At 34.3% G+C, this 16,142-nt stretch overlaps 1 protein-coding gene across 1 annotated transcript; it reads right to left on the bottom strand.

Annotated features, from left to right (window-relative positions):
* Positions 1–416: 416 nt before the first annotated feature.
* lovit (loss of visual transmission) lies at positions 417–12,680 on the bottom strand. The gene is made up of 9 exons (XM_053747453.2): positions 11,890–12,680; positions 10,426–10,688; positions 9,820–10,059; positions 7,007–7,108; positions 6,146–6,390; positions 5,511–5,714; positions 4,494–4,624; positions 2,933–3,107; positions 417–1,083 (listed from the first exon to the last, which is right to left on the bottom strand). The coding sequence occupies exons 1-9, from the start codon at positions 12,090–12,092 to the stop codon at positions 865–867; spliced, it is 1,782 nt and encodes a 593-aa protein (XP_053603428.1). The 5' UTR covers positions 12,093–12,680; the 3' UTR covers positions 417–864.
* Between the last annotated feature and the right edge of the window lie 3,462 nt (positions 12,681–16,142).

The following is a 16,142-nucleotide window of genomic DNA, read 5'->3' as shown; positions in this document are numbered from 1 at the left end:
TTTTAACCTTGACGTTTAGACAAACTGGCGTACTTTGCGTTTTTCTGCGCACGTTAAAGTTAACGTCAAAGTTGACTGGCGCAACCCACTCTAAAATGTTTCTTTTACACAACATAAAAATATATGCAGAACAATTATAGCAGTAGGTAGGTACTACTAACTTTAGACAACATAAAAATATTTTCATAACAATTATTGCAGTAGGTAATATACTAAAACTACTTAGGTACTATGAACCTACTTTTTCTTGTTAAAGTGTCTCTTAATTACTGGAGATATATTTTTTGAGAAGCATAAGATACTAAACAGGAATCAACAGAGTTGAAGAGAGCTACCGTGAAACGTGAAACACGTAGCACGTCATTGCGTCCAGTTTTTTTACACGATAGGCATGGGAAAAAAAGACAATGCAACATGTTTGATGATTAATAGCCTAGTAAAAATGAGTTATGGCGAAATTCATAAAATATAGGTACAATTAAAAAAAAAACATGTAAATTTATAGCAACTAACAAAAATGAGATCTTCAATTGTTCAACAAAATAATAGGATTACTTACCTATTTAACCTTTCTTATCCTCATAAATACGTTTTTCTAAGAAATACCTAAAACGTAGTCTCTAAGTATTCTGTTTGACTATTAATATCTATCCAAGTTAGTATTCATATATCATAGCACTCGCATCGCCACATTATAATAGGTACTTTAATCTACTTATTTAAACTGGAAGTCACAGTTCTATAAAATAGGTTTTATAAACAACCGCAAGATCTTCTCAGCCGGTTTTGAGAAGATATCCAAATAAATATATAACACTTTTTGTTATATATTTTCTCTCTCACACTTCTAGCCTTCCTACGTCATTACAGGTCCAGGTATGTAATCTTGGTGGCGGAGACTGCAGCGGCAGCGGCCAGGGCAGCCGCAACCGCAGTGACAGCTGCCGTGGTGCCTGACGCCTTCACAGCGAACCCCATGATGACTGACACCAGTAGCTGGGCCACGAACACGCAGCTGCTGACGACAGCAACGTCGGTGCCGATGCCCCGCTCCTGGGAGCAGCCGCCGCCGGCGTCATCCCACTGGAAAGTATCAAAATGGAAATCTCATTCAAAAATGAATTTGATAATAAAGTAAAACTATTTGGTTTATCTATTGGCCACTATAATAATAAAGAATGGCGAATGAAAATATTATTTTTTCGAGTTAAACCATTTAGCACATGGTCAGCTTCATATGGTCCTATAGTAGCAGTGGAAACAAATCTATTTTAGTAAACATTGATTATTAAACATGATAGGTAAAAATATTTTAAAATCAGTTCATCCGTCTTGACTTTTACGATGCCACAGAGAAATAAACAGTTAAGTACATAGATACACAGAACCATGTTTAAATTTTATAGTTGTAGTTAAAGCATAATCAAGATTTTTTTTAATTTCCAATATATAATGATAATTTTGATAACAGGATACTTTTCTTGCATTATCCAATTTTCTTGTTCTAATCTTTCATCTAGGTACCTAGTAAGTAGGTAGGTAAGTTTCGAAACTTTATTATACAAATTGGAATGCAGTTTAAGTGTGTTATGTTGAGATGAAGGTGAACAGCCCTTCATAAATTCCTGTCTTAAATATTTCAATGTTTTGACAATTTATTTGGCAAAAGTTTATAAGTTTACACTTATTAGATAATCAATTTCAAACCATCTTTAACGGATTAAAAAAATCTATTTTTTTTCGTTGATCGAGTTAGGACAGTTAAGGCCACGTGCATTGCTAGGATTTACGAAAAAAGTTTATTATTAAAATGTTATGATAAAAATTATATTCATATTCTAAAATTGGAAATAAAACTTGGCGCCTGAAATCGGAAATGCCATATTCCCACGAGGATAGTCGTTGACGTCTGTCGGACGTCGTCGGTTGATACTGAGACGAGTGGTTTTGTTTCAAACGACACATGTTACACAAATGACTCGAATGATATTGTCACAAATCATTCAGTATAAAGTGGGCACAGAAGTATTGTTGCACAAGATTGTATTTTTTGTAAGTAATTTATTTGCTATTTGCTTTAAATTGTACATGGGAGATAACACATTTGTAATCGTTTATATTGCACGATTGGGAACTAATTTTTTTTGGAAATTTGTAATTATGCCTATGGGAATTTGAAAAAATATTCTTTATTTTGATGTAATTTGGTATGCATGTAATTAACCACCACCGTTCAAACATAGGCTGCTTTTTCAAACTTCAACTCCCAAATTAGTAACTATAATGGGGGGTGAAATTTTGTATGAAAATTATGTCTGTTTCGCTTTCGCAGATATATACACGTGGGCGAAAGCCGCGGTCAAAAGCTAGTATTTAAAATAATTAGTGTTATTTTTTTACACCTATCCCAGGCTATAGGGCGTCACCGCCGCGAATTACACCGGGAAAACATGACAGTGAGAGAAGGAGAGGGTGTAAAATGTATCTACTCCGCTAAGTATAATAATGCTTTCCGTCTGTGCTAATTTGCACGACATTACGGCCGCAGTGAACTTGTGTCGAATCGGCACTGTGTATTTTGAGCCTGATGTCATTGTCCCCAATAAGGAATCGAGTCAAGGTGCTGTGTTCATTTCAAGCGTTGTTTGTATTCGATCTCTACAGGCTATCTTTTATAAACCTAGTTGTTTTTAGGTTATTTACTTAGGACATAAGATTTTATCGCATGTAAAATCTATCGTTTCATTATCAGGTGGATTAGTAATTTGCTTTAAACGTAAGTATTATGTAATCAAACTGTAGACCGCAATACTATTTTATGAAACTATTAATAGAAAAATTGTTCCGTTAAGTACATGACGCCAGTAATCCAGCTGTACAGAAGCACTCCGATTCCTCTATTATAGATGTAGTGATCATGTAGGTACGATACCATGCCAGTGCTGTGGTAATGCGCGACGAGCAAGTACGGCATGGTGAAGAGCGTGGAGTACATGACGCCAGCTGTCCAGCTGAACAGGAGCACGGCAGCTCGCGCGCGGATGGCACACAGCATGAACATACCGCAACTGTAGGTGCAGAGACCGCCTACATACACCTTTTTAGCTCTGAAACGGTTTAAAAGATTTTATAGTTAAATCCTTACATATTACAAAACAAAGTCCTCTGCCGCATCTGTCTGTTCGCGATAAACTCAAAAACTACTGCATGGATTTTCATGCGGTTTTCACCAATAGATAGAGTAGTTCCTGAGGAAGTCTTAGGTGTATAATTTATGATGTTTTTATTTGTGCGAAGCCGGGACGGGCCTCTAGTAATAATACAAAACAAAAGTCTTTATTGCATCAAATAAAAATACAGAAAAAAAAAAGCTATGGATAATCTTATTTAAGGAACAGTTTTGTATATATTAATAATTATAGTACATTACTTAGTACATAGTACATACATAGGATCACGCATGCGTCTATCTGTCCGTCTGTCTGTCACAGCCTATTTGCTCCGAATCTAAGTGAAATGGAGGAGGCAATGGCAAACAACCGGGAAATCGTTGTGTGTGTTAAATGCTATTGATATAGATAGAATAATAACTGTAGTATAGTACTTATAGTATATAGTACCTAGTTTTGCAATATTTAAGTAACGTACCTAATTAGCAGTTCATTGTCTAAATAAAAAAAAATGTACGCCTGGATAGATGAGTATGTTTGTTTCCATTTTGATCGGTGTACGTTCAGCATTAGGTTAGAGAAGTCTTTGTTACAAAATTTTAATATCTACTTACTGCTATAAGTACCTACCTATTATGAGTAAATGACACAAATAAGCTGCCAATTAAAAGAGTTTCGATCTCTCATTTAGTAATTGGTAATAGGTAGGTACTAATCAAAATTAATTGCAAGCCACCCAGGACTTCGTAATAATATTAACTTATATATAATCACGACAAAATACATCTCACGACTTAGGTAGAAACCAATCTAGTAAATATAAAATACGATTTTACAATTTATCGTTTCATTCATTCTCGCATTGCCTCTTCTGTCACGTACAATTAAATCATAGGCTTGTATTGATTTTTAAATCTCCGTGAAACCATCCAACTGCAGCCAGGAAGTGGTTGTAAGTCAAGGCCTTGTCTCGTGCACCTGTTTACTACATTCAAGTTGAAGGGTGCACAGATAAGTGATAACCACTCTATACGACGATAGAATATGTCATTGTCGGTTAACAACGATAACTTTGGGCACGATTTTTATGATAAAGAACGTAAACGTAAAATTCGTATACTTAATATCAATAGGCAATTGTACTTCTATTTTTAGATCGCCTACATATCAAAAAATCACAAAACAAATTTAATAAATGTAGAATAAGTTATTTTCTTAAAACCGTAGTGTAATAAAAGATACAAAATTATATAAAAAATATTTCTCAATAGTATTGCACTCTCGGCCTATATTTTACTGAACTGTAAGTGATAGGTCATTTACCCGAGTCTCTTGATAAGCTTCTCGATGATAGTAGAGTAGCAAGCACAGGATAACGAGTACATGGCCATGCCCCAGCAACCAAAACGAACGCCCGCTTCGTATACAGCTCGACTTTCGCTGCCTACTGGCGCCTGAAAATTTTGAACGAGCAAAGTTTTATTTCTATTTCTGACTGGCATGTAATTTGCTCAAAAATTTTATCAGGCGCTTTTAATAGCTTGTAAAATTTGTATAAGCGTAAAGTCACTGAACAGATTAAAGTAAAATACGAATGTACCTATTTATTTCCATAGATAGATATAGTTAAATAATATTATTGATGAATTACAACTTAAACCAAAGGTTTCACTTTAATGATGAGGAACTTAGTTTAAGATTTACCTACACAAAACTCTGACTGCATTCAGTAAGAAATCTCTCTCGTGGGAATTGTGTATAAAATAATTAAACGTTATTGTGTTGAAACACAGTATTTATTTTTCGGTCATAAAACCTAATACATCGCACATGAATCTGCACCTGTCTGCATTGTTATTTTATTTCTTAAGTATTTAGGTACCTACGTACGTACTCGTAATATTTATCAGATGATATGAATGTCTGCTGATAGTCAGGAAAGTAGGGACTTTTTATGTACTTACATGAATTTATCTCTATCAAAAATTTCTTCAGTACTACATAAACAATCTTTGTTTTCTAATGAGTTCATCTGCATTATATGGGGGGGTTGTAAGATAGCTTTTGCCCTAATCACTAAGAACAAAATTATTTGGTTTTGACATCAATCCGCCCAAATGTTGATATTCTTCATACATAGAAAATTATATTAAAATATGGTTTTCTAAAAGTTAGTTTTTTTACTAGTCAACCAACAGGTGATGCAGAGAGAATAGATAATTTCTGTGGCATGCAAATGAAAGACATTAAAAAGACAAATGTAGTGGCTTTGAATCGCTGGTCCACAGCAAGTCAGTTCAATAAATCACATAAATAAATGCAAATACAACAATGTCATACCGCGGGATCACCTCCAAAAACGGCTTCACCGACGAAATCGGTGAAGTAAAGCGAGTAGCAGACGTGTGCCATCCAGCAAAAGAGATTGGTTAGACACACCACGCGCAAGGAGCTGGGCATCACTACGATGGACTTCAGGTAGTGACTGAGGGATAGATTCTGGACTTCGTGGCCGCCCTCTACTGCGTTGATGCCGGTTCCACTCTGATTAGGGAAGAAAATCTCAAAATGGTCTGGCTAGAAGAACTTATATTTGCTGAAAAGACTCATTTACTTAAAAGCGGCTTCTTAGTCCGCTTCTAAAATTAAATGTATCGCTGAAGCAACAAGACATTGAAGATGATTAAATAGTCAAATGTTGAAAGAGTCATTGGATGTAGATTCTAGGTTCACTCATTTAGAAGATTGCCCTCAAACAAGTTAAATGTATTATAAATACTGCAATATCTTCTTTCAGGTATTTGGCCAAATCTATGTTCTTCCTCGTATTAAATAGGTACTTGGTGCTAACTTTTTTAGTGTAGACAATACATTCAATGTCTCATATTTTGCTATATGTCACCTTCAGGACAAACTTATTGAATCTTATTCTTCGATTCTTCTATATTATTTTCAAAACACTTTCATATGTTTACCTCAGGTCCGTTTAGCGCCCCATAAGTCGTGTTATCCCTCTTCAGACCATTCTTCTCCTGTCCATCATCGATGTCGAAGCTCTCCTGATTTCGCTCTGTCTGTGCCTGCTTCCTGAACTGGTCCTGCTCAATGAGCTGTCCCATAGGAATCTCCTTAAAGCTGGTGATAGTGGCACTAACGCACGCGATAAAGATGATTGTGATTAGGGAGAATACTGCCCGCACGTGACCACCTAAAAAGTCGCCTGAAATAGATGAAGGCCAACTGTATCGACAAGAGAAAGAAATCGATGAATTATTGCACAAAATCTATTGGAGGAATTTCAGATCTCGATAAAATTGGGAAGAAATAACCTGACTATCCTTCGACCTCGGCCTATCTTCGGCCTCTGACGTTCTATAGCTAAGGAAGTGATTGACAAAAGGCGGTGGGTTGAGATGGCATAGAGAGAGAATCTTGCTTTCCATTTCTAAAACTGTGAAAGCGATATTATTAAGTTTAGGTCACATTATTTTAATTTTTGATAAGGTAATTGGATGTTGTTTGTCGAAACTTGCTTCAATCAAAAAATAGTTTGAATTCAATTATTTATCAGACACCTACGTGATCTCCGTAGGCACAGATTATACAATACTTCCAGTACCGTGGGTGATCACATATTTTTTCAAAAGTAAATAAAATACTGAATAACAAATTGTAAAATGGAGTAATGTTTACCTACTCGTACATTTATTATCTGCTGATAGTAACTTGGTGTTAGTATTTTGTCGTAGGAAAGACCTTGATACTTATATCTACTTTCCCAAAAGTGAGCAGATAGCTGTGAGTGCAGTGAAGAGGAAAGAGAAATAAATTCGCACCTAGTCTCGTGTCATCCCAATTGATGCCTCCGAGCGCGTACCCCATAAACCCTCCCAGGCCAGCCATCACGGTGAAGGTACTTAGTCCCTTTGCGTGGTCCTCTGAAACAAGATCAACATCAATAAGTTCTTCTTTATATCACGTACCTCTCTCTCTCTCTATCACATATGATCGTGTTCCCGGTTTTTTCCGCCGTATCAACATCTCATATTTATACCTATAAATAACATAAATATTTGAGAGAATCCACCAGTGTTAGCAATAACACACTCGATATGATACTGATGTTAGCAAAATAAAGAATTTTAATTTGAAAAGTATATACTATGAACTTTATAATGCCGTAAGTAAATATAAACCTGCAGGGATTTACCTGTTTGATTGAAGTCCTACATTGCTTATTACTACTTATATTGTGGCGCCCTCTATACTCTACATTATAGAACACCTTTATCTAGAAACTTCTGATGTTGGAAAATAATTGACAATTAGTTCTGTTCAATGGTACTATAATATTGTCTATACGAATATCTTCTTCCTTGTATGACAACATACAATGTTACGTTAGTGAGGACAATTTAATTCGTTTCAATCACGGAAGATTTTTTAAAACTGATATTAGATTTCTGTAGTTTGGACAAACTAAGAGTAAATACATCAGGTGGCCTGCATGTTTGGACGAAATGTAAAAATATTAAACATTTGCATCTCAAATATTTGTTTATAGATAACTGCCCTACATCATACAAGTAACAATACTTTAAGACGATGCCCAAATAAAATTGTGGAGTCGTCAACATCGCATGCGACTTGTTGGCTTACAGATCATGTGGAATTATGAAAATTATAGACAGACAAACAAATATTTGGGTGGTGTGCCTGAATTTATTATTTTACTGAAATGCTTAGAGAAACAGGCGAAAGTCAAATTTTAATGGTCGATTTTCTATAGTCTTTTCCAAATTTAATAGCATGTAGCATGTAAAATAACACAGTTTACAACTAGGTACAGTTTAAAAATTGGTATCTAAGTACTTAAATTTTATTGACCTGACTGACATTCTTGATCTATCGAAATGGCGACCAAAAGCTCATTGCTAACTTGAATTCAATTTATTTTGCTCTACTAGTAGGTTGACAAAATAGAACTAATAATATTATGATACATATAGTAAATCCTTCAGTTAGTTAGTTTATTTAAATAATAATTAATTTTATTTATTTATATATTTTGTTCTGTTTATATATAAACAAGTACCAATTTTATATAGAACGATCAAAAGACTTATTATAATCCATTCTAATGCTAAGTCTAAATATAATAAATAGGTAAGGTAGCTATGTCATTCAGTCAAGTGCTTCAAAAAATAGCAAGGTATCTTTCATCTAGATTGTGGAAAAGCCGAAATAAATGTTGGTACGTTGATAAATCAATCACGGTCAGCGATAAGGTTGTTTGTAGGCTCATCTCGCTCGAAGTCACATGATGTGACGCGCTGTTACTTCAATATTTAATTAAAATAAATTTAATGGAATCTGGGTTAAGGATTGTACTAAATTAGGTAGCTTATTTTTATTCTCATTGTTCGTATTTGTAAACAAAATTATTATTATTAAAACTTTTTTACATTTTGTTATTTATATTATTTACATTCATTCATTCATCACCAAGCATTTAAAAACGTTGTGCTTGTCGGTGCAGCAGCCTCCATTTAGGTACATCTATCCTCTCTCCCAACGATTTAACTTCTCTTGATGTTTGCCTTCTCCTTCAAATGATCCAGGAATGCCTTTCTTAGCTTTTCCTTTCCTCTCTGAGATGCGACTTTTCCGTCATTTAATCAGTACAAACCTAAAATTGAATCCAGGAATCTTCTAAGTGTGTTATTGCTAGACTAATGTCAACCGCCCATAAGGCATTTAAAACATGACTTTTATGATCCTAGTTAAGTTTAGTGATATATTATAGTTGCCTGTAAGTTCTTAGTGAAGTAGATCATTTAGTAAAATACAGTTAACCACTGAGCAGGTTTCATCACGAGAATGTACATGGAATAAAATATATAAAAGTAATAGGTAATAAAAGACAGTCTTAAACTAAATCTCTTTTCACTATTTGGATACTTTGCAAGATTAAGGACGAGAATAGAAACAAAGTAAGAAATTATACGTAATTCAGGTAGCGGTATCCGGCTCAAGTTCTATTTAAAGCAATAGTTTCATTCAGACACTTAAAATATAAAGTAATCTTAGAGTTCTCTAATCTAAGTCTTAGAGATAAGATACTATATTTAATACGGGTACTAAGATTGTGGCGTTTGAGCGAAGCAATTCACCTTTTTAAAGTACCTAAACTAGGAAATGCAAAACGTTTATTAACTATTAAATTTCATGTACTATTCAATGTTTTACGTGACATAATGATTTTTTACCTAACTAGCGGCCTCTTGTAACAAAATTTAAGTACTTATTTATCAGTAAAACGTGGCAAAGATGAATTACTAAGGAAACAAAACTCAAGTGCCTACAAAGTATATTGAGATAAAAATTTTAACAAATGCAAATCAGATCAATCATTTCATATGATAACATCTACATTTAAATTATGAAATAAATATGTAACAGACTGACTGGTACGTTCTTATCGAGTGTGTTATTACGTTGTTACACATGGTCTTTCTCTTTGTCTCTCATCTCAGTGTTCTCCCGGTTTCTTTCCAAATTCATGCCATAGAGCGTCAGTGCCCAAGGCCCGCTTAACTACTTTTCCTCCTCCAATTTGAACGATCTTCAGCTTGCTTTTGACGCTTACCTGGTACTGTCACGTCCAGAAGATAAGCCCGAGCTGGACTTTGACAGGCATCAGCGTCGAAGTCGAGGAACACTGTGCCAAGAACCGTGAACAGAACACCCCAAGGGTGGTAGTTTGTGCTCTCATGGTCTAGGGCTGAGCTGCGAGGGCCTAAAGCTGAAGGGATTGCCGTTTGGTTGACTGGCCTCTCATCGCCGAGGGCATAGCCTATTTCTTCGCCATTAGGGACTAGAATAAGGCCTGGAAATATGTCACAATTTAGCTAAGCATTGAACAAAATGCATAGTAAATTATACTACTTACGTAGCGAGTTTTGCACTTTTAAAATCTAGTGAAACGTTCTAGTAGTTTCTAGTTTCTATTTTTTCAAGGTAGTTCATACTCAGTAAAAGCATTGCACTGATTTTACAGTGTTGTCTGCATCAATCGATTAAAATGAGCCAGTCATATCTACATATATTTAATTTACATATTATTGTGAAATATCTTTAGTCATCAATTCAGTCAGACCGTACTCACTGAGAGTACAATAATAACGAGTACTTTTTTAGCCAAAATAAGTAAAGTCAGCACAGCCCTTTTTAGTAAATAATTGCATATGCATACCTAACAGCACTCCAACAGACATTAAAACAATAAACGGCCGCCGTCTCCCAAATTTGGACTTGCAGCGGTCGCTGAGCGAGCCCAGTAGTGGGGTCATGAAGAACCCAATGAGTGGAGACAGCGCCCACACCAGTGTCATTTGGTGGTGGGGCACGCCTATCTGAAGGAGAGTGGGCGACACGAACGCTGTTTCCCCGGCATAGGAAAACTCTATCCCCATCACCGCGGCTGATATGCGCATCAGCTCGATTCGACTTTTACGCCTGTAGGAGATAATCATAAATTTGAAAAAGAAGTGATCGACTGATGGAGTTAATATAAATGTAAATAGAAGTAAATCGGTTAATATTGGGACAAAATGGGACAAGATTCGACTTAGTCGAACAAAATTTCAAAATGAAAAACGTAATCCGTCTAAAACACATTTTTCAGGCAGTTAAGGAATACATTTTTTTCAAGTTATTTCAAGAATTTTACAAGTGAAATACAGAATACATTATAGTAGTTAACTAAAAATCTGCCTCTTTCATATAATATTTTAATCTATACATTATATATATAATTGTTAATTCCTCTATGAATTCAGTCAATGGCCAGCCCTATCAATCTTAGTCACCCTTTTCCAAATAAGGCTTCATAAAAAATAAACCTTTACAAGTTAATTTTCCGGAACTTTTGGTTACGATGAATAATTTTATGGCGGTTATAATATATATGCACACATATGATAAATCTTATTAGATAAATCATTCGTTCGTGGTACCGCTATGGAGATTAAACTATTTACGTCATTATGATGACTAAGTTAATTCATAAATATGTTTATGAAATGTGAGCAGTTAATTTTTGCTATCTCGTGATTTAAACTCGTGAAGTTACTTCTTCTCTTCATAATCGTATTCCTCATGGCTGAGGGTCGTGGTCATTACGTGCAATGAAACCCACACAACAACTTTCTTGGCATTATTAATGGAGTGGTTTGCCATTGCCTTCTCCATTTGACACACAAGTTAATAATAATCAACCAGTGTGCAGGTTTCCTCACGATGTTTTCCTTCACCGGAAAGTTACTTAGCATTTATTGAAATATCAACAACAATGTATACCTATGTTTTGTGAACATGCATCGAAATATGTTCAAAAGATAAGGCTTTTTATAATATACCTATCGAAAATTAACTTGGCATCCTACCTATAAAAGGATAATAAAAATTACATTAAAAATGAGAACCCCAAAGACGAGAACGAGAAATAAGTACATATGTATTCTATTTTTGGGATGTTAAGTTAATAAATGACTGCCTTTACATAATGCCTATATGCAAAGGTAGCGTTTGCTACATTTTGGACATAATGTGGTATAGTCAAAAAATCATGAAATAAAAAATATAAGATGTTAATTATTTAGGTTTTTGCATTGTACAGATGGACAGGCGCAAGCTTTCTATTTAGATATTCGCTTACCGAAAGATATCACTGTATTCACTGTCTTGCCACTGTCGTTCCGGTTCGTCAGAACTGGGAATGCCGAAGAGCGACTCCTTGATCAAGTCCTTGACTCCTCGAGGGTGCTGGTCCTTCCACTGGCTCCAACGCTCGCGGTACCTGTCTCTGGCACCGTGGAGACGACCTGTCAAACCTTGGTATTCGTGTAGCTTCTCAGCCATGGTGACTTACTCAGTTTAATGGTCACTATTCACATCTATTATTATAAATTTTCACATACGCCTATCTATTATCCAAAACTATATAATTTCTTAGTCATGATACTTTGTGAAGTTGGTTAGAACCATAGTTTTATAACATTGAAAGTTTAAACGTGTCTTGCAGTCGCACAATGAGTCAAATTACTTAAATATTTAGGTACGATTTTGTAAGTTAATACTTTTGTTTCCCGATTTTAACTTTATGACTCGTATTTAAATGGTCGTCAAAATATTTTTTGTGTTTTTATCAGAGCTCAACGAGATCAGAAACAGAGTAATTTTAATAAATAAGTTATCACCACCAATCTACATGGAATATAAAATAAATGGTTACTAATAATTTAAATAACACACAACGCAAATATTTCACACTTAATTAAAATATGTTTTCCAATACTTTGCACTGTATATATATACCATTCGATATAAAAGTTTGGTCCACACTTGCAACTCAATAACGAGGCAGTCGATTTAGTTTTAACAATGTTTGCTCACGCTGGGCGGCGGTCTGCCAGGGCGGGCGGTACGGAAGCGCACTGTAGGCGCGCGCGCCTCCGCCCGCCCTAACAACACGGTGGCTATACAATTGCTAGATGTGACAATAATGAGCTATTTTTAAAAGCTTTTTTTATTTTATTTTTTTACTAAAATCTAATAATGTTATCATTAAAGCTACACTTGTTTATAAAAATAAATTAAAAATAATTTATGTTTACTTTTTTTTTTTATTCATTAACTTATACATATATTGCACTTCTTTGCATTAAGTTTTTTTTAAATATGTATCTATTTAATATTAGTAGGTCACAGTATAATTAGATAAAGAAAAATATTATGAATATCTAACAATTCTAATAATAGAACTGTCAAGATTTTTGTTGTGTAGTCTCTAAATAGATTAACATATCTACACCTATCTATTACCCTTCAAGCAAGATATTTCTGAGTAGATAATATAGGTAATAGATGTATTTGCCAGTAAGCAAACCAACAAAATAGATAAGCTATTCATCGAATGAAGCCTTACTAGCTAAAAGAGGATTAACACGTCTCCGAGGCAAGTGCTGTTGTGTAATGCAGTGTCAAAATGTGACCGGCTACACATGCTCCGGTATATTGGACAATAATAAATTATTTTCTATTTTGAGCTTCCCAATCTCTCGTACCTACCTAATAACTTTAAAAATTACCTTATACATTATTTAACTGAAGCTAAACTAGCATCAAAAATTTGTAGTTACCTACTTTAATTTTTTTAATGTCTCTTCATGTCAAAACGAGATCCGTTCCAGGGATTACGCTTATTGCGTCCCCTGGGCTCCCGACTGATTGTTTCCTTCCACAGTAAACAAATAGATTGTCTTCTTATTGCTTTCCCGGCCTTCCACGATCAGATCTACGGCATCACACCTTATTGGATCCCTTGATTCCTGTTTATTTGAATCTATTCACTGCTAAATGGTATTCATTCGTAAATCTTTTAAATCCGTGAAAAAGTATACGATTAGGATTATTTATTTATTTTTCTATGACACAAATGTGTTACGCAGTTTTTACTTTGTCCTGGCAGAAGAGATAAACATGAGAAGTGTTGGATTGATGACGTTAAGGATTATATTCGTAGGTACTACGAAGTACTTACTAAATCCATGATGCTTGCCAATGATCTGACAATAAAGGATGCCAAAGATTGACGCTTTATAGCCAAGGAAACAACTTATGAGAGAAAGATATAGAGAGAGAGAGTAAATACTTAGATGTTTATTTCCAAAAACTTTCCCTAATTTCTCCCGCGTATACTCTATCCCTGGTCTTAACTAAAAATTATACTTGAAAAGAGTCAGGAAAGATTGTAAATATGTACGTCTATATATTTACAATCTTTCCTGCATATTTAAATAAGTACATTACTAATTTCTATATACCTGAATGTCAGTATATTCTAGAACTTACGCCACAACGCAACAGAATCTGTAGTGACCTTCCCCAATTTGCATATCAATCGCATTTTCTTTGAGGAAACATTTCCTTTGATACGCTTACACGTTGTTCACAATACACCATGAAGGAATAAGCTGCACGTATTGATCTATATAGGTTTCTATGTTTTAAATAGCGATGTAAATATAGTATTTTATTTCTGACTGCCGCAAGGCTGGCGGAAGCACGACCTTAAGATAATTATGTCAACCCTCGTGATGTACCTATACCTATTCAATAATATTATAATATTACTAGCGGCCCTTCCCAGCGTTGCTCGGGTAAGAATGTAACAAATTATACACCTAAACTTTTCTCAGAATTCACACTATTTATTGGTGAAAACCGCATGAAAATCCGTGAAGTACTCGTAGTTTTTGAGTTTATCGCTACAGATAGAATAATGCAAATTATATCACATACAATCGATACCTAAAAGTTAGATATTATATACGTAACAATTTTCCTAAGCAAACATTGAGTTTAGCACCCACTGGCCCGGGATTGGAACCTATGTAATTAAGATCACTTTTGAGGTCCCGTGTATACCAGGATTATGATATATGGTCAAATTGAGCCTGCTATGTAGGCGAAGTTATATTTTACAAGTAAATAGCAAGTATATTAAGTTAACTTTATCTCTTATATCAGACATGGCAAAATTACGATAGAACTTGATAGTGTTTCTTAGTAAATTTATTATTAATAGTATATATAAAGTTTTATATTTTTGCTACCACTAAAAGTGGTACTAAATATTCTTGTACTCGTTCTAGGATAAAATTAAGGTATAGATAATTTTCTTTTAGTAATGTGAATTTACGAATACCATTTGCTATAACAAAACCGGTGAAGTTAATTGACATAACTACAGTATACGTTAAATAACGTGTATCATATACACATCGAAACAAAAGGAAGGAAAAATTACGAATGCATTAAAATCCTTTGACTTCCTGAACATATACTTTACTATTAATAATAACACTACTACTAATAATTATTCATACTATTGTAATCAGTCTAGCAAATAAATCCATAATGATACTCAATGAAAGATAATTTCTTTAAATAAGTGTATTTATTTAATAAAAAATTATACCTATGTCGTTATTATGCTGCATACGTCAACCTTTAGTCAAGTTACCCGACATGAAATAACTCTATGCATATAAATAGCTACAATTTTGCAATTAATTCAGATTAGGGCTGTCGAGTGTACAATTTTTCCTCTTCATGACTTGAAAACCGTGAGAAATTTAACAAATAAAGTCTGAAACAAACCAATCAAGTATCATTTGTATCCTTTGTATAGTATATAAGATTTATGATAACCATTAATTATATACAGTTTTGCGTACCACGTATCCGCGTGTCAATTTACTAAGAAAAAGGTTGTTATTACATAAAACTAATATCGTATTTAACCTCCGACAACAGAAATGACTAGTTATAAGTTTAACGTGTCTGTGTATCTATGTAACTGTCCGTGGTATCGTAGCAGCCAAATGGCTTAACCGATTTTGACCTATAGTTTTTCGAGAATTTAGTCGAGAGTGTTCTTTGCTATATTAGGAAAATGTGTGTTCTGTTCTTTTTAGATTTATTTAGAGACCATCTGCTCTTGTCTAGCAGATGAGAGGATGCCAGCAACTTCAAATTCGGGGGTATATTAAATTTTTAATTTATTTTTGTTATAGTTTCTGCCTCCATTTAACATTGGGAAAAGGAACGAGATAATAGATAGATAAAGAAATTATGTTCAGCAGCTTGTCAATATAACCAGGTGTCCACCCAACCCAATTGCGTCATTATATCTTCTGAATTACTATTATTATTATTTATTCATAGCCATTCTGGTGAAAATGTATAAAATAGAAAGAAAATTATTTTTGAAAAAACATGTATACACAAATAGGTGTTTAAAGAGAAAGTTAAGCCTACATGTTTTACCGACTATGGGTAAACAGAAATTAATAAATAAGAATGCTATCTACTAAATAATAACAAAATAATAAAGACTTATAATAT

Source organism: Plodia interpunctella, chromosome 7 (assembly GCF_027563975.2).
Source record: "Plodia interpunctella isolate USDA-ARS_2022_Savannah chromosome 7, ilPloInte3.2, whole genome shotgun sequence".
NCBI classification, from domain to species: Eukaryota; Metazoa; Arthropoda; class Insecta; order Lepidoptera; family Pyralidae; genus Plodia; species Plodia interpunctella.
The sequence above is the reverse complement of the archived record's forward strand: the minus strand, read 5'-3'. Positions and strand labels throughout refer to the sequence as shown.

Coding starts and splice junctions, on each gene's coding strand:
- lovit (XM_053747453.2), bottom strand. CDS start 12,092: ATGGCTGAGAAGCTACACGAATACCAAGGTTTGACAGGTCGTCTCCAC. Junction 6,391..7,006: donor TTGGGATGACACGAGACTAG/GTGCGAATTTAT, acceptor CATCTATTTCAG/GCGACTTTTTAGGTGGTCAC. Junction 4,625..5,510: donor TTTTTGGAGGTGATCCCGCG/GTATGACATTGT, acceptor CAAAATTTTCAG/GCGCCAGTAGGCAGCGAAAG.